General features: G+C 39.7%; 1 protein-coding gene across 1 annotated transcript in view; it reads right to left on the reverse strand.

The window, feature by feature from the left end:
- Positions 1 to 13,112: 13,112 nt before the first annotated feature.
- The window catches only part of ATRNL1 (attractin like 1), a 1,060,182-nt gene continuing 1,047,107 nt past the window's right edge, over positions 13,113 to 26,187 (reverse strand). Inside the window, exon 30 of the mRNA XM_074999076.1 lies at positions 13,113 to 16,842. Coding sequence (XP_074855177.1) covers positions 16,718 to 16,842 — 125 coding nt within the window. The 3' untranslated portion in view covers positions 13,113 to 16,717. The remainder of the gene's footprint in view (positions 16,843 to 26,187) is intronic.

Genomic DNA, 26,187 nt, shown 5'->3' on the forward strand with positions numbered 1-26,187 from the left:
CATATTATGCTTTCACCCACACTGAGACAATCCTATTTACTTAAGTGCAGTTGCATCAGCATAGTAGAGAGCAAAATTTAACCCTTTGCTTTCTAATCACTGAATATCTGAAAAACATCACACATGAAATATTTTAAAGTATGGCATCTCCAGAGTTTCCTGGCTCTAAGTATTATAAACTCTTCTATAATCTAATATCACAATATGGATTGTTATGTGCAGCTGAAAGAACACACACTTTTACAATACTGAATATTTTAACTCAAGACACATTACATGATTTAACAATTCTAATAAGTGAATCATTTTGCTTAGTTCTGTACTTAGTGCAATTAGTCCAAGCTTGGAGGTAATAAGACTCATCTTGATTTTATCAAGAGGTTGAGAGATCTTGTTTTCTTGTTAATATTTTTTTGGTTAAAGAATAAAAGCGACAAATGGGAACAGGTAAGAAAAGAGAATGAGTGAAGTCACATGAAACGAATTTTCTACAACTGGAACTATGAACTCAGTCCTTTCATTAGTCCTGCAGCTGACAAAGCGTATTATCATATGTTTTAGCTAGTAACGTGTAAAGCGCACTCAGAACAGATACAATTGCAAAGAAGGGAAGATCACAGTTACGCAGAGGTCTGACAATGTGATCTCATCAAGCTAGAACTTGAAATTGCAAGCATCACTTCAGATAAGATCAAAGGATGTTTCCTGTCCCAAAGATGTGACATTATCAAGTTTCAGACTGTAGCAAAGACCGATGTACACATTTATGAACTAAGAAGGAAGTCTGAGAACATACTGGTTGGCAAAGTATTTCAGATTCCTGAATTGCCTCGAGCTGGGCATAATTAGAGCTCATTTTTTGCACATGGCAGAGCCATCCTAAAGACTTTAAAAAAGATTTTCACTGAAGAAGGAAAAATGTTGATCTTTTAATTAACATAAGGACAAGCATCTGACCCATGTTTCACAGTGTACAGACAAGTTCATTGTCAAAGTAGTCATCTCTTTTTGGAAAGACCTATAAGAACGAACAAGGGTTGTAACAATGGTCTTGTCTAGAAATTAGCGCTGTGAATTAAGAGCAGTTAAACTGAGGTTAATTCAAAAATGAATCATGATTAAGTATATGCATCACTATTAATTTCAGTTTTAATCACACTGTTTAACAGAATCCCAATTGTAATATGTTAAATATATTTGGATAGTTTTCTACATTTTCAAATATTTTGACTTCAATTTTAGCACAGACCACAAAATATATATTGCTCACTGTATTTTATCAATTTTTATTACTAATATTTGCACAGGCAAATAAATAAAATAGTATGTTTCACTAAACCTGATAGAACTACTATAGTGAAATCACTTTTTCATGAAACTGGAAGTTACAAATGTAGGGTGTTTTTTGTTGTTGTTGTTGCACTCAAATACAAAAAATAGTGTAAGACATTACAGCTTACGGGTCCACTCAGTCCTCCTCCTTATTCAGCCAGACATGAAGACAAACACGTTTGTTTACATTTAAGGAGGTAAAAACCGTCCAGTCTTTATTTACAAAGTCATCTGAAAATAAGAGCAGGCATTCACATGGCACATTTGTAGCTGGTATTGCTGGGTATTTAAGTGCCAGATATGTTAAACATTCATATTCTCCTTCATGCTTTGGCGACCATTCCAGATGCTATGTTTCCCTGGACTTTAAAAAAAAACAATGCAGTAATTAAATGTGACGGAACTCCTTAGAGGAGAACTGTGTGCCTCGGTCTGTTTTACCCACCTTCCTTTTCATGGTATAGGAGTCTCAGCTGATGACCTACCACATGCTCATTTTAAGCACGTTTTCATGGAAGATTTGACAAAACACACAAGATACCAATGTGAGATTTTTAAAGATAGCTACAAGATTCAACCTAGGGTTTAAGAATTAAATGTGCTTTCCAAAATCTGACAGAGATGACTTGTGAAACATGTTTTCAAAAGCCTTAAAAAATCATCACTCTCGTGTGGAAACTACAGAACCCAAACCACCAACAAAGAGAATCAATCTTCTGTTGGTGGCATTGGATGATGAACTTGAATATGCGTCAGTCAGTACCAGTTTGTCATTGAGCAGACCCTCTCATTAACATGGATGCATGCCCTCTGGAATGGTGGTTGAAACGTGAATGGAAATTTGAATATTTAGCACATGTGGCACATAAATATCTTGCAATACTGGCTATGACTGTGCTATGTGAACAACTGTTCTCACTTTCATACAACATGTGAAGAAGCTGGTGGCAGCAGTACCTCCTGCAAATGTAAACAAACTTATTTGTTTGAGTAATTGGCTGAACAAGACACAGGACTGCGTAAACATATAGGATCTAAGGTTTTATGTTACTTCGTTTTTGAATGTAGTTTTTGCACATTATTCTACATGTGTAAACTCAAGTTTCATGATAAGGAGATGGTACTTCAGGATTTAAAAATACTATTTTTTTTTACAGTGTGCACTGTTTTAAAGTGTGCACTGTACACTTTGTATTCTGTATAGTAATAAAAAATCAATATATTTGCGAATGTAGAAACCATTCAAAATATGTAAACAAATGGTATTATTGTTTAAAAGCATAATGATTTACAAGTTTTTTAATCACACTATTAATTATGATACATTTTTTAATTGCCCAATGACAGGATTTAGCAGAAAACTACACATATGTTTTAGAATTCTAGAGGCTGCTTTAAACATACTACAAAAAAGGGATTACTTTCCTATAGTCTATCAAGCTTTTCCTTAAGTGACACCACTGGCCATTTACTGGCATTACTATCCAGTTGATCTGAACATAATGGCCTAGATTCTCTGCTCAGTGAAGCAGAGAATTCTCTTCTATATAGCTATCTATATCACTCATCTCTGTAGCATTTGAGCATTTTTGCAGTGGTGCTTTAAGCAGTGTGAAAGCACACCTATTAGAGAGTTGATTTCTCCCCAAAGGGAGGAGCATATCTGGTGGTGTAATTTATGGTAGGGCTTTTTTAAATCCAGTCAAAAAATATGCCTATTAGCATGTGTTTACATTAGAGAGGGCAAGGTGAAAGGAAATGGTGAGTTTTGTGATTGTCCTTAGGTCTCGGTGCATTTCAGTCAAGATTTTTAGTCTTGGACTGAAGTTGGAGAGAGTTCTATCTCTTACACTGATTAATTTTATTCTTATTGTTGAGAATATTATTGTGCCAGAAAGAGCAAAGTTGTCAACTGTGGTCTAAATCCCAAAGCTTTAGAGGGTCTTTTAGGGCCCAATTGGGCCCAGACCATGGAGAATTTTGAAGATTAAGACTGAGACATCGGAGCTCATTTAAAATTCCCTGGTAAGCCAGCATAGTGAGCAGGGGCCAGTTGTGATGGACTCACGGTAGCCTATGTTGCTGAGGAGATGTGCTGCTACATTTTATAATAGTTGGAATTTTCTACATGCTGAACATTTCATGCCCAAGTAAATCGCATTGATGTTGTGCATCTGAGAAGTAACTATGGCATGAATAGCTGAGGCCAGGTCTTTGTCCACCAGGATGGGACAGCATCTGCTAGCCAACATTAGTCACAGCTGTCACGGTGTGGGGGAGGCTCAATGTCAGTCAGGAATATATGACTACTCCTAGACTGACAAATTATGAATGTGACTCTTCAACCAAAGGAGACTTTACTGCAACGACAAAGGCCCCGATATATTTTCCTCTTCCCACCAGTCAGCTTTGTCTCACTCGCATTCAGTCCCTTAGGGGCTGTGTTGGGCAAATGACTCACCATCCCCCCTTCTTATCTTCCTTACAGCTGGACCGACACCGTACAAGGGCTGGGCCAGCCACAATTCACTGCCAGGGCAAGCCGACCCCATCCCAGCACCAGGGTGGGCCTGCAGCTGGAGGGGCCATTGCCCCATACAGGAGGACCTCCACAGGGACCACAATGCTGCCCTCTGGAGGATGACCGACCTCCTGGCCTGGCAGCTGAAGGATGCCAGGGAGTGACAGTCATAAGCCTGGGACCAACTAATGTCACACATTGACACTGCCACCAGGCTCGTGGAAGATTGCTGGCCATGTGACCCTGTCTGACGGTATTTCAGGGGGCCGTTTTGTTGAGAGAAGAGCTGGGCAGTCTATTAACGGAGCAGATCGACAGAGTGATCCAGTTTGCTGTCTGGCCAATCACACATGCAAAAGGACTACTTTCTCTTTTCTGGATGTGTATCACATCTAGCACTGAAACACGTGTAAAGTAAAATGTAAATTGAAAAACAACTATAACAAATAACACTTTCCTCAATTTCTTGCCAAGGTGTCAACATTATAGCAGTTGATGAATGTTGTTTTGCAGAGCCACAAACCATGTGCTCTATCACTTTACTGTATAAATAATCAGAGATGGATGGTAAAGAGCGTTTCCCTAGCACAGCTCTTTTGCAACCACCCACTCCTTCCTCAAACTCTTCCTTCAGTTAGAGGGGGAAAATGCAATACGTTCTTCATCTTAATAAACTTTCTTTTTGATGATTAACAGAGTGTTTTATGAGACCTGAAAGAACAAAGTTAAATGAACAGGAAGCAAAAACTTATGATGGATGTGTCCCTCATAGCATTTAGATTTTTCCACTTGATTAAAAATTCGTAGTTACTCTTCACTGAATTGTTTAGAGGTTTTTTTTAGCAGTCTGTGTCCTGATTAAAACAAATTAGCATCAAAGTTCCCCAGCTGAATGAGGAATCATTAATTGAGAAACATGCGATGCTCCTTAATTACCTTTAGAACAGTCAGAGAACAAATAATCTTAGGTTTCAAAGGGGTTTGCATACACTGTGCACTGTAGACTCATTCTCTATGTCTACTGGAATAAAAGTAGATTTGCATACACCATTGAGAGATAGCAGTGCAAGCCTCAGTAAACTCGTTGTAGATTGTTTATCTACAAGAAAAAATAGCAAGGTAATAGCTGGCTGGAAGAGAGAGATGTTTCAGTTTATTATGTTGATTATAGCTTTCAATTTGCTTTACATATGTCAATATTGACTGGAAAATGTGAACTGTTCTTTAATAATATGAATTTGAACACATCTGAGTAAAGTACTCCAGCTATGCAAGCATTTGACAAAATGGCAGATACATATGTAAGGAGAGAACAACTTCACAGCTTTAAATATAACACACACACACACACACACACACACCCAAACAGGAAACAACAGGACACGTGCCTCAGCAGTGCACGCATTCATACACAGCTTTTCAAATATTTGTCCCCTCTAACAGTCAGATTCCACACACCAGTGCATCTGCACAGAGGCCGCTACAGGAAGAAAAAGAATGAAAACAGCTCCCTTAAAGAGGATCAACAAAATGCATCTTAGTAAGTTTAGCTTAATAGTTATTTTTAAGATGCTCTGTTAAGCACAAATGTAAAAACAATCAAAATCCAAGCACTGATTCCGTGTGTGTCTGTGTGTGTGTGTGTGTTTACCTGTAACTGATACTATATTCACATTGGGCATCATCCTGCACGTATTGTCCACTTACACCCCCCTTTGACATTGATGAGTGTTTGACCTGCAGTGTAGCTCAATGGGCTAGTTTGCCATTGTTATATTTATTGCCGTTCTAGTCCTGCTTCATTATCTTAATTTCTGTATTATATTCTCCTTTGCAAGAGATTCAGCAGTAATACAAGTAACCTGCAGGCTTGTATCCTGTAAGACATTAGCTTCGTCAAGTTAGTATAAGTCCTGAGGCCTATAACATCTAATCAAATGAGCTTTATGCAGACTAACAGCCTAATGGAAAACTTGGAGTTTTTCGAGAGCAGAAAATAGAGGTTAAGTACATCTGTCAATGTGTGTTTCAGACATACAATGTTCTGTGTGAACTATAGGGAGAGGAATTATGGAACAAGTAATCATACCTGATTAGGCTAATTAAGTGGAAGACTCTACCTGTGATAACCTATGGCCAATTTTGCATGGTAAACAATCAAAAAGGGACCAATATAGGCACCAATATATGTACCTCAGAGCATCCTGTTACAAATTTCTGTTTTACTCCAAAGTATACTACTTTGCTGGGAAACCAAGCAATTTTCCCTAGTTCCCCAGGATTATAGTTAAAGTCACTGTTAGTGCCTAAAGAGACCCACTTCATAGAAGTTAGCAATGACATGGATAATGAGCTATTCCACAATTAACAAAGGAAGGTAGTGAGTCTAACAATCCCTGGTGTGGATGTTGGATTGAAGAAGGGATTATTGAGATTATTTTCATTATTCTAGGATATAAATCTAACAGTTATAAGGAAAGACCTAGACAGGTACCAAACACTGATTATAACAAATACATGTATGTAGTGCACATCACAGAGATATATCAAAAGTATCATTTACATGATACTCCTCCTCCATCCTGAGTGGGAGAAAATAGTGTTGAAACTGACCCTACCAATATCTGACTACATCCATACCTGTGTGATGGGATTCATTCTACATTTCACCTCATTAAAAGTGTTGGAGGTGGTGGTGTGGTGGTATAGCCAATAGGACTAACCTGCTGTCTTGCAGATAGATATATAGATTTATTCTTTTCTTATTGCTTTGATTACATGTAGGTTCATATTGGCAGTTTAGCTGTAACACAAGGGACTTACAGGCCACATCTTGTATGCTGAGCTAAGGCAAAGCTAGCATGCACATGCCTTGGATATTTCACTCAGGCTGTGTCTACACTTGCCCCCTTCAGAAGATGCTAATGAGGTGCTGCTATGAATATGCAGTGCCTCATGGGGATCATGGAGGCTGTGTGCGATTTGAAAGTTCTCCTTTTCGAACGCATGCCACTTGTGTAGACAAGAGCCTTTCGAAAGGACCCCCTGATTTTGCAAGCCCCTTCTCATTTGGTTTTGGGAAGAAGGGGCTTTTGAAATCAGGGGGTCCTTTCAAAAGGCTCCCGGCTACATGAGCAGTGTAGTTCCAAACACGGAACTTTTGAATTGTGTGCGGCTGCCATTATCCTAATGAAGCGCTGCACTTTCATGTTAGCGCCTCATTAGCATCTTCCAAACTCCCTCTTTACTATGCCCCCCTCTGAAAGGTGCGGGGGGCGAGTGTAGACACGGTCTCAGGGTATGTCTATTCCAAAATAGCTTATTTCAAAATAAAGCTGCTACACATGAAAATGCATCTAAACATTGAGACTGCATCTACAATAGCAAGTTCTTTCAAAGGATTTTTTGAAAGAAGGGGGCTCTTTCAAAAGATCCAGTGGAGCGTCTACACACAAAAAGTATTCTTTCGAAAGTAAATCAAAAGAATGAAGCACTCCTTTTGAAATCACTCTTCCTAACCCATTTCAGGAAGAGCGCCCCCTTTTGAAAGCTTCTTTCGAAAGAAAACATGTTCAGTCTCTGCAGGCTCTTTTTTTTTTTTTTCAAAGCACAGACCTCATGGGACCCGATTTTTCAATCCCTGGTCCGTTCTTTCAGAAGAGTGGGGGGTTGTATGGGTGCTCTCTTTCGAAAAAAGCAGATTGCTCTTTTGAGCCCCTTTTTTGTGTTGGAAACACTTTTTCAAAAGAAGTAGCCATTGCACGCACCATGACATTTTGAAATAGGTGCTATTTCCTGTCTGAATAGCTCCTGTTTTGAAATAGTTATTTCTAAAGAGGTCCTATTCCTCATGAAATGAGGTTTAACAATTTTGAACTAAGATGCCCACTATTTTGAATTTATTTTGAAATAGTGGTTGCATCATGTAGACGCAATGATTGTTATTTCAAAATAAAAGCTGTTATAGCCATGTGTTATTTTGAATCAAATTTGCTATGTAGACCTACCCTCAGAGAGCAGACTCAATACACATATATTCAGGATCTTTCACCTAGATAAAGCAATCTACAGTGGCACAGGGGCCTCCAGAAATACCCTCAAACTTAGCCTGTACATAATTACTTGGAAGAACCTGCAACAACTGGTTAAGACCAGACTCAATAACCTGGTAGAACAGATATAACAAGTGTGATAGACAAATACAACAGGCCTATGGTAAAGACTTGCTGAACATAATAATGAGATCAATGATATACTGACCGATAGAAAAAGACACTTCACCATTAATAAAGTGAGGAAATACAGATAAGGAGTAAAGGAACTATCCTCTACTGGATATATATCAAACATAACAACATAAGCATAATATATTATAGGGCGGTAGGAGAAGTTGTGCTCCTTGGGATGGGCCAGAATGATGACCAATGGTAATGATAGGGAAGGTGAAGTTGCTGAGGAAAATGATGGCTAAACACCTCTGGTTGTTCTAGAAGGAACGGTGTGCATATCTGGTGTGAAAATGTAGATGTATTTTCTTTATCTATCTTATAAAATTGGGGTGTTTGTGACTGTCCTAAATGTATTAATAAAATATATTTGGAAATATACAATAGTTCTGATAGTGTGAATGTTGTAATTGTGTCCCTCAGGCATTCCTCAAATCACAGAATAACTTAACCACTGGGTCTGATTCTGACATAAAGCAACTGTCAACCCCAACAGTGGTAACTGGAAATTTGTAAGTAAGCAAAGATCAGGCAACAACAGTCTTTACAGAACCTTTGCATGAGCTCTCTCCTTCTCTCTCTGTGTACATGTAAGTAAAAGCAAGGACAGCCCAATGGACTGTATGAAAAGCATTACAGAAAATGCTTCAGGGACTTTGGGCAGCTCCTCAGTTGCTGTGGGGATACACTGATTTATAGTAGCTTAGGCTCTAGTCCTTTGTCTTACAGAGGTTTACGTTTAATATTACAAATCGGCAATACAAATGTTACTGGGCATACTTGAAGATTTTTGTTAAGTAATATAAACTATGAAATTCAGCTATGCCTATATGAGTCATGATGAACAAGCTTCTTAAAAATAAAATCACCCCACAACCTACTATATGTTTGCGTCCTGCTCTGCTGGTACTTCGTGTCAAACGTATACTGTGGCTGCTTCTACACATGCCCCCTCCTGTTGGAGGTAATGAGGCGATTTGAAGCAGGCTAATACAGTGCTAACATTCATAGTCAGCCCCGCATCAGCATTCAATATTCTCTTAGTCCAATCTAGTTTTGTGGGAGTAAGGGAATGTCGAAGGGGTACGCTTATTTCAAAGCAGCCCCCATCTACACTGTCAATCTGCAATTCAAAGCCCGCACTTTGCAATTTGTATGGCTGCTATTATGCTAATGATGTGTTGAATATGAATGTTTGTGCCTCATTAGCCTTCTTCGAATTGCCTCATTACCATGTCACCTCCATGTGTAGAAGCAGCCTGAGTGATCTCAAATGAAGTCAAGAAGACTCCTAACAGCAGCAGTCATTAAATCTGAAAATACTGGACTTTATTTTTAAGACGTCTCAAGCACTAACAGGGTAGTTGGAGTTACAAAAAAATCAAAGTTTATATGTACTTCTTGTCATGTAAGCATCTTGTCAGTTTTGTTCTTACAGTTATTTTAATTTAAGAAATTAAAGTTTGTGGCCAGGGTTAAGTAGGTCACTGAAGGTTAACACACCTACAAAATTACAAAATTTATGATGTCATCAGAATCTTTCTATGGGTTTCTACAGCTCTAATCTTTGAGTTAAATATGAGTTAAACTGCATATTTTTGTGAATGTTTGCTAAACTGAATCTCTCTTTCCACTCCCTTTATTTTTATACCTTTGGTATTTTAAAGCTTATATAACATTTTTAATTCCCCTGGGTAGAGTGTCTATCATCTTATTAAAAAAAAAGCAGTAAAGTAGCACTTTAAAGACTAACAAAATAATTAATTAGGTGAGCTTTAGTGGGACAGACCCACTTCTTCAGACCATCATCTTATTACTTTGCAAAGCACTGCACACACATAACACTACTTGTTTACCTAAACCCAATAAAATATGTATACCCTTATAATTCTTTGATCGTTCCTAATGATTATTAGGTGCTCAGAAACTTTAGTGCTGAGGGCTACAGAAGCAGAATGATAAAATAATAAGGCTGATTATGTTAAAGTCTTTTATGTATGCAATCATGTATTATAATTACTCACTTATTTCTTGAGTATAAGACTGTACTGAAAGCTTTAAAAAACTCTGCTCTCCCCAAGTTGTATGTGCCATATTTTTAAGAACCTAAGAACTAGTCCTTTCCATGGTTCCCTCATCTTTATGGGACTGGATCCATCCACTCTGATGACAGAGTTTGGTCCTTTCCTGCTTGCTCAAGAAGTCCTGAACTGCATCCTGTAGAATGGACCCATTCCATTCCTGGCTGGTTCAAACAAGCAAAGAACATTTCTGTCCAATACTTATGGAAATTATCAATGACTCTTTCTGCAAAATACACTTGAAAACTCTTTAAAAAAAAAGCAACAGTCTACTTTATCCTTAAGTCATCACCACTTGGCTTTGAGCACCTCTTCAGATACTGTTCTGTCTCCAGTCACTTGCTCCTGGGGGAAAAAAAAACCTACCAAAAAGGTATCATCTATCCAGCTGGGAGATGGTTTGCAGGTAGGAATCAGACCAGACCTTTGGAGAGACAAAGCCACAGTGGCAGGGAAAGAAGGCACAGCCAAGAAGTGAAGCAAGGTCTCCATATTCATACCACCAAATTCATATGAAGATTTCATCACAGGGTATTGTTAAACTGCCTTCTTGACCACTGCGTGTTATTCCAACTACAATCATTTCATGGCATCTTTGTGCTCCTGTCTGGCTTTTATATCCAGCTGCCGGTCTTTGTCTTATATTTAAGTTGTAAACTCTTTGGGGCAGGTTTGGTCAGTTTGCTCTGTATTTGTAATCTGCCCAGAGCAATGAAGTCCTGCTTAGATGATGCAGTAATAGTAATAGTAATAGTAATAGTAATAAATTGATTACAGCACTAGAGTGACTCCAATCATTTCTCTCGAGCAGAACCTAGAGAGTAACAAGAATGTTCCTGGTCTCCAATGGCTTCTACTGGAGGGATTCTGTGGGGATATACACAGTTTCCCCTTCTTTTACATATCTGAATAAGACTTCTTGGAGAAATAATATGACACTACAGGCTCAGTGTTTCAGTTATACGCTGATGACATTCAACAGTCTATCTCATTCAACACAAACTTCACCACCTCCAGCTCTTGGATGAAGAAGAGATGGCTCAATCTGAACCCAAAAAAGATTGAAGTAATGATGGTTGAGTGAAATCCTTAGAACAACTGGCAGGGGTACGGTGCTCCACTCACTCTAAAGGAATGTAGCTCTACCTTCAAAAGAGTGATGCAAAGCCTCATGATCCTGCTTGACTCATCAAGAAGTTTGCATCTAAAGCATCAAACATCTAAAACTCCTCTTTGAACCATCAGCTTGCTAGGAAGGATCAAAGCATCTCTCTGTACACAACCCCAATCCAAAACAGTCAATCTACTGCAACCACAGTTTTTCTACCACTAAAAAGGAGAACAGTCAGGCTATGTCTGCATGATGGCCCTATTTCAAAATATCTTATTTTGAAATAACACATCCAAACACAAAATGCATTTCAAAATAGCACTTAGCTAGTTCAAAATAGCATTTTCGGTCCATAGCGCTATTTTGAAATAATGCCACTGGAGCTCTTTAGGGTCTATTTTGAAATAGGTGTTACTCTTCAGGGAATGAGGTTTACTGCAATTGAAATAATGCACCCGCTATTTCAAATTATTTTGAAATAGCATGTGTGTCATTCAGACAATGCTAAACTTATTTCAAAATAACTGCTGTCATTTCAAGATAAATTGGCTGTGCAGACATACCTTCAGAGACTCCATGAAGTTCACTTGGGACATCACTATTTTATACAGAGAGCACTTGACTATTACAGTGAAGGGCAGCAGTACAAAACCCCAAAAATCTATCAGTCCAACCAATACTTATAAATGAAAAGGCATATGCATATTTCTGAGCATGTATGGAGGATATAAATAAATGGTAGACAGCAGGTTTCTGTAGCCCCACTCATGTGAGATGGCCTTCACATTAATATGTTGTTCTCTACACTCTTCATTGAGGAAGTATGAGAAGTGGAATGTCCCACTGTTCATTGCTTTAACTTTTATTTACATTACAAGGAGCTTATTTTGTGGCTGAATAAAAGTATTCAAAGCTGAATGGGTGCTGTTAACAGTGTCCTTCCAGTTGGCCCTCACTTTGAAGCAGTGACTGTAAATCAAAGAAACTGATCTCCAGAAAGCAAATCTCCTACTGCCAACTTTCGCTAGTAATAGTAATATTTTGCACTTCCATACTGCTATCCATCAAATCATCAATGCATTGCAGATACTAACAACATAAGCTTCAAAATTCCCCTTTTGACTTGGTTTATTTTTGTTTAAATCACCACTTGATGGATACAGAATCTGAGACATAGAAGGGCTAAGATACAAATTTCCAAAATTAGTTTCAGATTTTGGAAGTCTAAATTGAAACACAAGATCACCATCATGCCCCTTTACTCTGGGTACGAGTGAAAGGTCTTCTTTGCAACTCCCATTTTCTGGCCAGACTCTTATTTGATCCAGCTCACAACAGCTCGCTATGAGCCATTATATTGGCACAGAATAGTCACAAAATAGTTCTGCTCAACTGACCACATGATGATCACTGTCAGCAAAGATGGGGGAGTCAGGTCTATAGAAAACAAAATGAAAAACATTCATTAATATAAGAAGCTGGAAAGGCTTTCTCTGGAGTTCTGGTTATGTTCCTATAAGCAATATTTATTTGTCAGATTGTTCAAAATAGCTTTAGTGTCTACTAGCTTAGATGTCCTCCCATAGCTATCAGCTGATGCAAGCATCAGTATTTCACCTCAGGCAATGCTGCATCCTTGAGGCGGAAAAGTTGAGTTCCATTTATTTTTTCCTGACTGAAAAGACAGATTATTTTAGGGGCCAAGCTGGAGATCGAGCGACTTGGTGCTCCGTTTATGAGGACACTTTGTCCATTTGAGATTTGCCTTCATGATGATTGCGTATATAAATGCCATCCAATTTTGATAAAATGGCTCAGATGAAAAACCAGGGACAGCTTAATACTTTTAACAGAGACTTTTCCTTTATTGTCCAGAAACCTTTCATGTGGTTTTAAAATAAAACTGATAATGAAATAAGTACATAATGACACTGTAATCTAGATGAATACTGTCAAAGTTATTAGGCCTAAAGACTGAACCATTATGAAAGTGATCCCCACATTCTCATCTTCAGGATTCCAGACCCACAATGGAAATTGCTTGGGAAATTAATCACTGCTGATGATTTTATGCATCAGAATCTATGTATCATGATCCATATGTTTCCAATGTTCCACATTTTTGGTTCTACTGTATAAACAGGGGGCCCCACTGTGAAAAAGATACAGTCAGATCTGAATCTGAACTTGCCCATGCATGGATATATATCTCTCTCTTACAAGGAAATATAATTAATAGAACTCATTACATTCTGAGGAGTAACTTATTTACACAGACTATATTCAAATAGCATCAAGATAGGGTACACATACACAAACACGAGAAATGGAGAGAGAGTTTCACCCATGCTACAGTTTGCAATATCTTTCACTTTGAACAGTAACTTATGGTTGTGATCTTTTCCCCAGAAGAACCAAGGGCTGGTTTGCACAGAAAATAAACACAGATGATGATCAGAATTCTACCACAGGGCCACTCTCCAGAACAGTTTTTAGCCCTATATTCTTAGTACAACATAAATCACATTAATGTTATAAATGACCACTCAACATTTTAAGTATTTGATCAAGAGTCCAAAAAGAATTCTGGGAGCAGAGCATTCAATGTTCTTGAGCATAAAGCAAATGAAAATATCAGTCACCCATTGAAGAGTGGTCACTGTTAAGAATCAGTATTTGACAACAATTGGCACAGTGTGGTATCTGAGAGATATCAGGATTTTCATACCTATAAAACAAAGCAACCACAGTTACTTGGATCCTGTGGTTTGATGCCTGTTGCAAACTTCCATTTAATAGTAATATTATATTAACATTTTTCTTTAATGCATTTTCTTTCACTAATTTGCATGCAGTTAGGGAATGTGGGTGAAGAAAGATCAAGGAAATCTTAGGAAAAAGTACTCTAAAATATAATGAAAATGTTGAATGACTCCAAGGTAGTTCACTTGAACAATATAAACAATACATTTTAATTGATAACTTAATAAATGCCTGATGGTATATGTGCCCATCTCAAATGTTACAATAAACATTATAATATATTTAAATTTAAATTTACTTTTCAAGTAAAATAAAATCCTGGTGACTATAGGTAGGATGCGATTGCCAGCTGGCAGACTTTAGTCAGATTAATTATACTCAGAATGCATGCCATGTGTACCCTGCATATCAGGTACATATAAAAAACCTGTGCATTTCTCATGTATGATATTTTGAAATAAAAATATATTACAGAATTAGGGAAAATCTCCACACTAGTGGTTTCTTTCTTTTTTCTCTGAATGGCTTATTCACCACTTACACCAATTCCACTCACTTATTTTTCCTCAAGCAGATCTGCATTAAAACTGTCAGAAAGAGCTATTTTACCCTTTTCCAGGTTTTCAGTAGCATTGACTGAAAATTCATAACAGAATCTTTAAATGAATCTTAGGTTTTAAGAAATAAGGGTGTGAGGTCAAAATAGTCAGTAAAACACAATATTATGATGGCATTATTTTAGCTTAAGAATAAGTCATATTTTACCATAGAAAAATACTGAAACAATCATGCCAGCTACGGAATAAGTATAGCATAATTCATAAATGCACCATTTGTCAAAACAATATAGAAGTCATGGTACGATGCAACCTAATAATTCTGTACAACCATCTCTTTTAAAATTTACTTAATTTTTACATTCAGTCCTTGTCCAAATTAAGCTGAAGAGTTTTATGTATGAATGGCATTACAAAGTAAACACTATCAACTCACAACAGAGCTTTATCACTGCTACTGCACCACCATGGCATGCAAGTAACTATGCAGTCAACTGTAAACAGTAAAATGTCGTCACCTTCCTGAAATAAAAAAGAAAGTGAAAAATACAGCTATAGTAGTAAACATCAATTATCTCTTTATAACCTTCCTATTTACCAAAACTCTGTCATATACAAGATGCATTTATATCTCTATGGCTCTCTCCTGCATTAGCACCTTGGCAACTGTGAAGGTGATAAAGTTCATTTCCAAGCAAGAGCTAACAAAACTACTGGTTTCATATAAATTGTCATCAATGCTTAATGCCATCTTCTACCTCACCTCTTAACAATCTCTTTTTCTTTTGCTGTATTTCAGAATTACAGCTAACTGAAAATACAGTGAGAAGGAACATATGAAACCATTTGCTGGAATTTTTACCCTGGTGAACAAGCTCCTCAAAGCTTGTTAGACTAATGCCTAGTGGAGAGAATGCTCTTCTGTTAGATTTTTTGTTGTTGTTAAGCACTGATTTGGTAAGGTCCAGTGTTGGACTGCTGTGGAATCAAGCGGGCTTTTGGAAGTTTATTATTATATTTATTTTGTATGCAGGATATTTCTTTAAATAGGATGAAAGCAAAGATTGGATGGAATTCTTCTGGGAAAGCAAGGCCAGAGGAACATCATAATTTATTATGAATTATTAATTCTTATTGCATAAGGGCCAATGTGCTGTTTGAAGCAAAACTCTTTTACTGGGAGGTGAGGACAATGATTTACAGTCACTTTAGAATATTACAGTATTGAAGCAGAAGCAGGTATACTACTGGAAACTAACAGCAAGTCAAACTCTCCTTAAGCTTGCAATTTTGGAGAGAGCTTGTGGAAAAAAAAAAGGAACTTGGTTTCAGGACAGAATTTCCATGCTCAGTCAGCTCTGATAATTAATTGGTTGGTATGGAAGACCAACACGTACCCTTTACAATACAACTCAGTCAGAATTCTAATAAACTTCTTATGAATTGCTATACTGAAGTTCTCCCATCATCCTGTTGTAGCCCCAATTACATTTGAGAACTATAGAAAGGTAAGAAAAATGCATTATATGCTTTACTCAGGTTTTTAGATGATATGATAATCAAAATACATATTTGCTCTTTAGTTTGGCTACACTTACCTACTGCTTAATTCAAAATCTGCCTTCAGATTTGGGCAATGATAAAACAATACCTAAATCCACATCAGCACCTTCACTTCATGCTTTCTGTAAGGGTATTTTAACTCTGAATAAGAGAAGAAAACTGTACAATTCTCACCAATACATTAAGCTGTACAAAAATGTCTTGTAGTGTCCTGTGAATAGTTTAGTTTGCAATTATACAATTTCCTTCTACATTACAAAACAATGTACAGTCCCAATATATACTCAATGTACTGCCCCAAAATATACTCAGCTTCAAGACAAGTATTTAGTTTATTTCTAAATAAACTCTTCAGGTATACTCATATTTGCCATAAGGTTGTTCTGCCATAGGGCACAGCCAGCTGCAAGAGTGAATATAACAGGGCACGTTATCATCATCAGCATCTTCATCATCATAATTTGTAGGTCTGCCTCCATAAAAACTGAGGCTGTAGTATAGCTTTCAACGGAAGCCATTTAAAAGGAAAACATTACAGAATGTACAGGTGCATTTTCTGGACCTCAGACACAAGTTCCTTGACGTGTAGAAAGATGATGTTTTCGATTTCTGACTCCTGAACTCTTATCTTTACAGTCTGCAGGCTTCTGCTGGGAAATGTCTATCAATGCACTTGCAATTGCAAGACCTGTAAGGAAAAACAAAACAAAACAAAACACAATTTAATGTCCCATGGTGAGAAGACTTCATAGCATCATGCTGGTTCCTTTCATTTCCAGTCATTTGTACTTCTCCAGCAAGTCATCACCTATTTCCAAGTGAAATGGGAAGCTAACAAATAGTTTCCTATTACTTAATATGTTTTTTCTTATAATTAGAAACAGAAGGGCATGAAAAAAACATGTGGTGTGATAAAAGGGAACTAAGTTGGAAATTAACAGTACTAGGTAGGGTCCATCTTGTCTCTGCCACTGACTTCCCTGGGCAGGCCACTTCACCATTCTGTGCCTCTGTTTCCCTTTCTATCCTTTATCTGGGTTGTCTATGTAGACAGAAATTCTTTGTGGCAGTGACTGTCTTTAACCATCGGAGGGGTAGCCGTGTTAGTCTGGGTCTGTAACAGCAATGAAGGGTCCTGTGGCACCTTATAGACTAACAGAAAAGTTTTGAGTCTGTGCTCACGAAAGCTCATGCTCAAAACTTTTCTGTTAGTCTATAAGGTGCCACAGGACCCTTTGTTGCTGTCTCTAACCATGTGTTTCCACGGTGCCTGGCACTGTAGGGCCCTGAGTTCAGTTGGGGTTTTAGGTGCTACTATAATATAAGTGACAGGAAACAAAAGTAACTTGTAATTTTTTTAAACCAGTGTGAGCATGGTAGAAATCAATTAAAGCCTTAGGGACAAATTCTGTTCTTAATTATATTGTCTGGAACCTGGTAAACACCTTCTTTACCAAAGAAACATATTGGTAGCTGCTTGCAGTATGTCCATATGTCATGTCTGGGACTTCCTAATACATGCAATGAAGTAAAAAATACCCTGATTACAGAAAAAAGTGCAAGAAAAGTGACAGACAACTTATAAGCATCTACAAACCTTCTATGCAATAAGTAACTTTAATACTGCAGTTCATCTGCATAAAAAACTAAGAGAATTAACCTAACATTTTAAAGGGAAATGGATATAGTAACATAGCAGAATGAAGTAGTAAACTAGTGTTTTAAAATATTTCTCTAGAACTGTAATCGAAGGATATTTTCAGTCCAAATAGCTTTAATCAAAGAAAGAGACCAGCTTTAAGAAACTCATTAAACACAGACTCAGCAAAGGAGACAGACATTTTAAATACGAAATGTGTACGTTCTGTACAAACTTGTCCCATTAGCTGGGCTAGTGGTGTGAAATTGTTAATGACTTTGGGGAATTAAAAGTAAGGATGAGGATGAAAATGAGTTGATCTTGCTTTTTCAGAGGCTTTATCATGGGAAACACAAATCAGGGCCCCCTCCTGGATGGAGCTAGAGCTCCAGGACCTCCTGGGGCTCTGGAGTGATGAGTAGGTCCTCCAGGACACCAGCAGGCACTGTCGCAACACTCCGGCATTCATGCAGCTCGCCCAGGGCCTGGCTGCCCAAGGCCACCCTTCTGGACCTGCTGAGCAGGTCTGATGCAAAGTAAAGGAGCTGCACCGGGGTACATGCAAGCCTGGGACAGCGCCTGCAGGTCCAGCTGGGGCCCAGCCAGCTGTCCCTTCTTCCAAGGCCTACAGGAGCTCCTGGTGGGGGATGATGCCTCACCACCCTGGGCTACCATGCAGATGGCCACACCGTAGCCCCCTGCTGCACCGGAGTGGGAGGAGGACCCTGCCACAGTGGATGTCCCACCTGGTGGGGAGTCCTCCGATGGCTCCCTTGTCATCAAGCTGCCCTCTGCCACCAGCAGCCAGGCCACTTCCTGTCGGGCATCACCCAACCTGGTTGAGGCACCTCAGGTAAGCACACGCCACGCTACATCCCCGGGGGGGTGGGCACAACTGGGCCCCAATGCAATGCCCCGACCTCAGATGGCGCATTCCAGAATGGGGCACAGGACTATAGCCATGCCTGTGGGTGACATTGGGCACCCTCCCCTGCACAGAACCCCATGAGGTACTGGGGAACCCTTGGATGGCATCTGTTCCCTGGGCAGGGATCCCCTCCATGGCCGAGGCCCCCACAGCCTACCAGCCCGTTCCTCGGGGTGGGCACCATGGACAGTGCCACCACCTTGGCAGCATGCCCCAGGTGCCAGCATGCTGGGCATGCTGGAGCCTGCATGGCAGCATCCCTTGGGACATGGCCATCCTGGGCGTCCCGGGAAGGGGTAGCCAGCTGGGGGGGCCAGGGTCATGACATCCAGGGCCTGGGTGCGGCACTGACCCTCCCCCTTTCCCCACCCACTGTCTTACAGTAGTGCCATCTGACAGGTGGGAGAGCCAGACGAGGAGTCCAAGACCTGCCAGCCCCGTCCAGGATGGAGGAACCAGCAGCCCTGCAGCTGGGCCTGCACTAGCCCCAGCTCCCACGGCAGGCAGCCATTGGGCTGGAGGGCTCAATGCAGAGGATGAGGATGAGGCCTACACAGATGCCTTCTGCCACCAGAACGCCCTGATGGAGAGGCGGCCGAACTGAATTGGCTGCGGGACACGTGGGGGGAGGTGGTAGGGATGCTCCACGTGGTGTGCAGGGCCCTGGCTGACCAGCTGCCAGCTGCCTCCACCCCCTGGCTGCTCTCGCCCCTACCTCCCCTGCTGCCTCCCCGAGGACCCTGCCCCTCTGCTTGCCCTACCTCTCTGCTGCTCCCAGCTTGTGCAGGGAGGGGCTGTTTAGGTAGGGTGCTTTAAAGGGCCGCATGGCTGGTGGCCCTGGAATGGCTCTCCAGCTACATGACCCCATCTGCACCATTTCCTACCTCGTTCTTCCAGAAGAGCGTCCGTGCATGTGTAGACACGCTCTTCTGGGAGACAAGGCAGCTCTTTTGGACTGCGTTTAACACGTAGACATGACCTTCTGGAGGACGATCCTCTGGAAGACAGCTTCCAGAGGATCATCTTTCAGAAGATTGTGCATGTGTAGAAGTGGCCAAAATGTGCTCTTTTGATCTGAAATTGAAAGAATGCAGCACTTTTTCCGGCAGCCCTCTTCCTCTTCCAGATAAAGAAGAGCACCTTTTTTTGAAACATTCTTTTGGAAAAAAAACATGCGTAAATGCCCTGGGAGCATTTTTTTTCGAAAGAGGAGTCCTCACAGCACCAGATGTTTCAATCCCTGGCCCATTCTTTTGAAAGAGTGGAGGCTGTGTTGATGCTCTCCATTCACAGAGAGGATCCATTTTTTTAATCTGCTTTTTTGTGTGTGGACGAACTCTTTCAAAAGAAGTTTTTTTTTCTTTTTTTTTCAGGAGACCTCTTCTGGAAGAACTTCTTTTGAAAGATCACTGTAGTGTAGATGTAGCCCGAAAGCCAGAGCTGGTGGCTGTAAATAAACTTTATGACGCGATGGGAAACATGGCCACGCTCAAGATAAGTGGACATCTGGCTAACTAAAATAATGACAGATTACAGATGTTGCCGAATCAGAGTATGCTGGATTAGGCAGGTTCAAGCTGTAGTGCTAATTCAGGACCTTTTATGTAGCTTCCACTAATCATAACAAATGACATATTTTATTATTTTTTTATACAGACTGAGTTTTATCTATCACAAAATCCAATGTTAAGTGTAATTACTCATATATTATCTCACTGCACCACCTGATCATCAGTGAAAAGGTGCAATATTCAGTGTTTCTGGGTAACTCTAAAGTCTCCTTTACTCCCAACAAATACTTTGTCACAAAGAAACCAACCAGCTCAGGTTGTTGACATACAGGTTGTCTGTGCTAATCCAAAACTGTAACAGTATCTTCCCTGTCTCACAAGGATGTCGCAAGATTCCTCCAGTTAACATTAATACAACTCTGAAAACGCGAAGTGCTGTATCCTGTAGAAATGTTAAGTGTTACTATTATTTTTATTTTCCTCACACATACATGTATTTCCCGGCATTGGTTAGCAATCCCCCTGGATGGATGCCAAGAAATGAAATTATAAGGTATCTTTCAGGCACCTTTAATACATTAGAAATATGTGGTGTTACTAAAGATGGGTATAAAATCTATGTGACATTTTTTATTCTTGCCTATCTGTTACTCTGTTTTTAACAGCTGGGCTTAGCAAGTGTGTTAAATGGATTGTATATTATGAGGAAAACACTTCTTCCAATTACTCTTCCTCTGTGATCTTTTTCTGTATGCTTGGTTGCATGCTGCTCATCCCATTCTGCATAGCACTAACACACAGGAAGAACTGTTTTCTTCAAATCTAATGCTTCATACTGGGATATGTCGGCATGCTGTTCGAGTTCCATTAAAATCAGGTCACTCCAGAAGATAATTTTTCAAAACGTCACACAAATCATCTGATGAAATTCACTTACTGCGTTCTCTAGGCCCAGCACAGTTCCTTGTTATCAAAGCAATACAATTAACTAGGGGAACAATTCATTATTTCAGACTGGTGGTCTAAAGGAATTTCATTTACCAAGTCAAGATGATGCACAGATGCTGCAGGCAAGCAAAATTTACATCAAAATACAACTGAAGATTTGATAAAAATGCTGGGGTTTAAATATTTATTATAAACTTTACCTATACTTTTGTAGGTTTTTGTTTCTAAAATGTCAAAAAACTAATATATTTAAGATGATTAAAGCTGGAGATGTAAATTGCATGGTGCTCAACATCTGTGCCCTCTGGTTTCACAGCCAACTTAATTTATATTAGGTTATGTCTACAATAGAGACCTTACAGTGGGGCAGCTGTATTAATGCAGCTGTACTGTGGTAAGATGTATTGTGTAGCCATTTTATGCCGATAGGCGTGGACTCTCCCATACACATAATTAACCCCTCGTCCCAACTGAGTTGCTGTAGCTACGTCAATTGGAGAAGCTCTCCCACCAATGCAGCACTGTGATCACTACCACTTGTTTCATGCCCCTAAGCACCCCGAGTTCTGTTGACATATGTGGTAATGTAGACATAGCCTTTAATATTTGCCAAACCAGAATATTATTTCTTTCTCCTTATCTGCAAGTCGGGCATCAGTAAAGAGCTAGGCTTCCACATGGAAAATCCACATACCATCTCTGCACAGGGCAAAACTTTTAATTGTCTGAGGTATGGAAATTCAAGTCACAGGAACTGATTTATTTTTAAGTCCAATGGGATTTAGCTGCATAGAACCAGTCAGGTTATTTTCATATTCCTGGGTGGAAAAAAATAATCTGTAATTCATTTTACAGATGTGTATGGAAAGATAATTAAAAAGTGGTTTCAGCCAAAGGTATCAGTGTGAAGTACATAGGTTTTTAAAGACAACTGCATTCATAATGAGAAAGATATGAAACAAAACTATAGGAACTTGGTTATTGTTGTTTTAGAAATATGATCTTTCCTAATGGAAGTTAAGTGGCAATAGTTGATTGTCAAGCAGTAACTGCCTAATCGTGAAATTACTGGTGTGTGGGTATGCTGTTGTTGTTTTAACAATTACGCAAAACAATTAATAAGTACAGGAATAAAATACAGCACATCAAATGAGATTGCCTTGCAAAGCACATTGCCAATTTGTATACAAATCCAGCACTTTAATTTTGCTTTTTAACAAAAGCCTCTGAAAAGTCATTCATTTTGCGATGCTGTCCTCCCAGTCTCTGTAAAAGCAGGCAGTACTATATATTTTAATTTTCCAACAAAACAGCTTCATTAGGCGTGAAAGGTTAATTGCAGGTTTAAGTGCAGCTCAGGGAACAGAGCATGGGTCTGTACCGAATAGAACAGTCTGCTACAGGAAGGCTGAGCGCTATGAACTGTTTGCCCTGCTCAAATGTTTTACTACCTCATTTACTAACTGTCTTTTTTTTACTGCTTGTATTTGTAGTTCTCCTAAGCCTTTAATAGCTATAGTTTTATTTCACTGTAATCAGATTTAAATGGAAATACCCATGCTGGGATGTTTAAATGTTTTGCCTGGGTGTATACAGCTTTATATAACTGATGTAAGCTTACATTGTCTTTCAGAGTAAGAAACTGTTTGCAGCATTGTAGCCCTGTTGGTCCCAGGGTAGGAAAGAGACAAGGTGGGTGAGATAGTATCCTTTATTGGATCAACATCCACAGGTGACTTGTGGTAGCATTTGGGAGGTGCCCCACCCCCCCAGACCCCTACCACAATTTTAATTACTAATGGGGTGCCCCCCACATATCCCCTTCCTGCCCCTCTGGATGCCCCCGCCCCATGTCTCCTCCCCCAAGCACTAGTCACTCCTGTCAATGTCTGTTGGTTAAGTTCTTGAGCTACACAGAGTTTTTCTTGAGTGTGCAAAAGGAGCATAAACAGTTAACATATTGTGACAAACCCGCAACTGTCCCTTCATGGGTCCTGTGCTTCCAGGCGGCTCCTTGTGTGCCTCAGAGACTCAGGAGGCCCTTTTGTTGCCCTGGAGCTTCCCAAGGGTAAGCGTCTCCCTTTATCAAGCCATTTTCACCACAGGCCAGTCTTGAGTGAGGGTGAAGTATAAACCCCTCCAGGGGAGGGGTAGGGGGAGTCCGGTTCCACCCACTGCCCTGGACTCTGCCACAACATATTGCAAGAAACAATTCTAGATGAGGTGGGCAACTAGCACTTCTGCAGTCATACTACAAAGTATAAAGGAAGGTAAATCAATTAAAGATTTTGTGTCTCATTACAACACTAACAAGCACAGTCTCTATTGAGTCCATGAATTTTAGCGTCCAGTAGACTTAGTTTGTCTTTGGAAGATGTTGGCCAGGTTTCCCAACTGAGAGGTCAGATATGGATTGATCATTCTGTGAAGAGTACTGGCCCATTGGTGATAGGGTGCTTTTGTCTTTAATTTTTTTGTGTGACTATGGTTACACTAGCAAGTTTTGCTAGCAAAACTCCGGTTTTGTCAACAAAACTTGTGGAGCGTGCACACACAAAAGGGGATTTGTTGACAGTATCTCGACAAAACACAGCACTTTTGCCAGCAGCGTTCTGCCTCAAAACTTTGAGGCATAATGCTGCTGTTGATAGGTTCTGTTGACAAAAAAGTCGTGTGGCTGCTCTCGAAAGGCCTTCTCTTGACAGACAGGGCATTAACAACAATGGGCAGCCCTGTCTGCTGTGCTTCCGGGTGCCTGTTTTGTTGAGAGAGCAGCTGGGCAGTCTGGCTGCCTTGTTGACAGAGCTGAACGCTCTCTGAATTGGCTTTTGTGTGTGGCCGCACTCTGTCAATGGAAGTTTTGTCAGGAATACTCTCCCAACTGTGACTTCTGTTGACATAGCACTATAGTGTAACCGTAGCCTGTGAGTTCATTCAAGAGCACATAGATTGTTTGGTTGTTGCTGGAGCATTTGAATGAGGTACAACAGGTGTTGTGAGTGGTGTGTGTAAGACCTTTGGTTTTTGAAAGGTGTGGTGTGTGGGATATTGAGCATCATAACAGTAGAAGTATGTCTGTAGATTTTGCATCTGTTATGAGAGGATCCGGTATTGCTTTGAGTTGGCCAGTCCTGGTCTGCTGGAAGCTTGCTTCTGATGATGAGATTGGTGAGGATGGGGGTTGTTTGAAGGCCAGAGAGAGGGTTCACAAAATATTTCTTTTGGGATGTGGTCCCCATTAAATCTGGATTGCAACCATCTGCTGATATCTTATATGGGTTCCAGTGTGGTGTAGTAGGTGACTACCGGGGAAGTGCAATTGGTGGTTTTTTTCCTTCCCATACTGAAGCAGGTTCTCTTGTGGTTGCGTTTTCAATGGTGGGACCTGCTTCTCTGGTCAAGTGGGCTTGTTTGATGAATACACTTTTAAGTGTGTTGTTTTGTGGTATCTTAGCAGATAATTGATTTATTATTTGTCTGGGGTAGTGACTGGATCTATGACAGTTAGTGTGATGATTTATGGGTTTTTCCACTATAATTATCAGTGGGAGTCCATTATTAAGTTGATTATGGTGGCCAGGAAATTGATGCTGATATGGGAATGTTCTGGAAACAGTTTGGTGGATTGTAGAATTCATGACAAAAATTTGTAAGGAAGATAAAGTTGTTTGTTTACAGCAGGGTGGGCAAATACTGGCCCAAAGGTCAGATCTGGTCCAGTCTCTAGAGGGCCCCTACCTCTATATTTGCCTAAAATATTTATCTATGTTTACTTGGCTCTGGCTGGCCGTGGATTGCTGTTTGCAGCCAATAGGAGAGGTGGAAAACGGTGTCCTGATCTGTGTCACTTCCTGACACTCCTATTGGCCATGAACAGCAATCTGTGGCCAACGAGAGCTGCAGTCACCCATTACCTGCAGAGGGAAAGGTATATATAGCAGCAGATGCCTGCCAGGGAGTAACTCTGGTGCTCCAGTGATGTTTTATTGCCCACATCTGATCCTGAGTCTGAAAATATCATTGACGTATCTCAGACACATCCCTGGTTTCATGGTGCATTTTTCCAGAAATTAACATTTAAAACTTGGTCTTATTTGCTGGCTGCTGGTAAATTGAAACCTTTTCTTCTGTAATTCATTATAATGAAAAAAATGCATTCATAATATGCCTTTGTTAAAATTGAGGGTGTTAAAGATAACCTGCTATGGATGACATTAACATTAACAGGTGATGGGATAATATTTTTCAATTTAAATATCTATTATTGGGAGATAACATTCTAGATAAATGTCTTCATTAGATTAAATTCTAGGCATTTTCATTTTATGCAGAACAAGAACAATCTGTAACGCTGAGGACCACTACAATATCTAGAGCTCAAAAAGGTCAGTTAGGTTTGTTTCCTACCCTAACAAAAATAAAAAAACTGGTTAAGGTCACATGAAGCAATAAAAACAAAATGACAGAAATGCAACTGAGTTTGTGAGATTTACAGGAGAAACAACTGGGTCAATACAATGCCATTAAACCAACAGCTTCAACCTTCAGCACTTTGCACTGTTACTTTGGTTTCATTTGGTGACTTTTTAAAAGATATATTGCATGAGCTAAATATAGCAGTGGACAAAGTGTCACTACATTAGTACAATGAACTCATTCCAATTACACCACTAACTGCCCACAAAAGTTCATGTAAATGGATATAAACAGTTTTAAAACATACTGAGTAAATAGAAGGAATTACAGGCTGTAAGCAGTGTATAATGGAGATCACCATAGTGTTTAATGATTATAGATTCATTCTGATCTCCTGAGTATAACCTGTAATTCCATATTGGGGATATTAACAGGGTTATGCAATTCATTATTATTTTAAGACTGCAAAATCAGGAGAATGAGTTGCCTCTTGCCCATGTGGGGTGACTGAGATAGTTACAGTAGAAGGTCCCCTAAGAAATTCACTGATTCTGTCAATTTGCAAGATACAAAAGCTACCAGTTCTGGGAT

Source organism: Carettochelys insculpta, chromosome 7, assembly GCF_033958435.1.
Source record: "Carettochelys insculpta isolate YL-2023 chromosome 7, ASM3395843v1, whole genome shotgun sequence".
Classification (NCBI taxonomy): Eukaryota; Metazoa; Chordata; order Testudines; family Carettochelyidae; genus Carettochelys; species Carettochelys insculpta.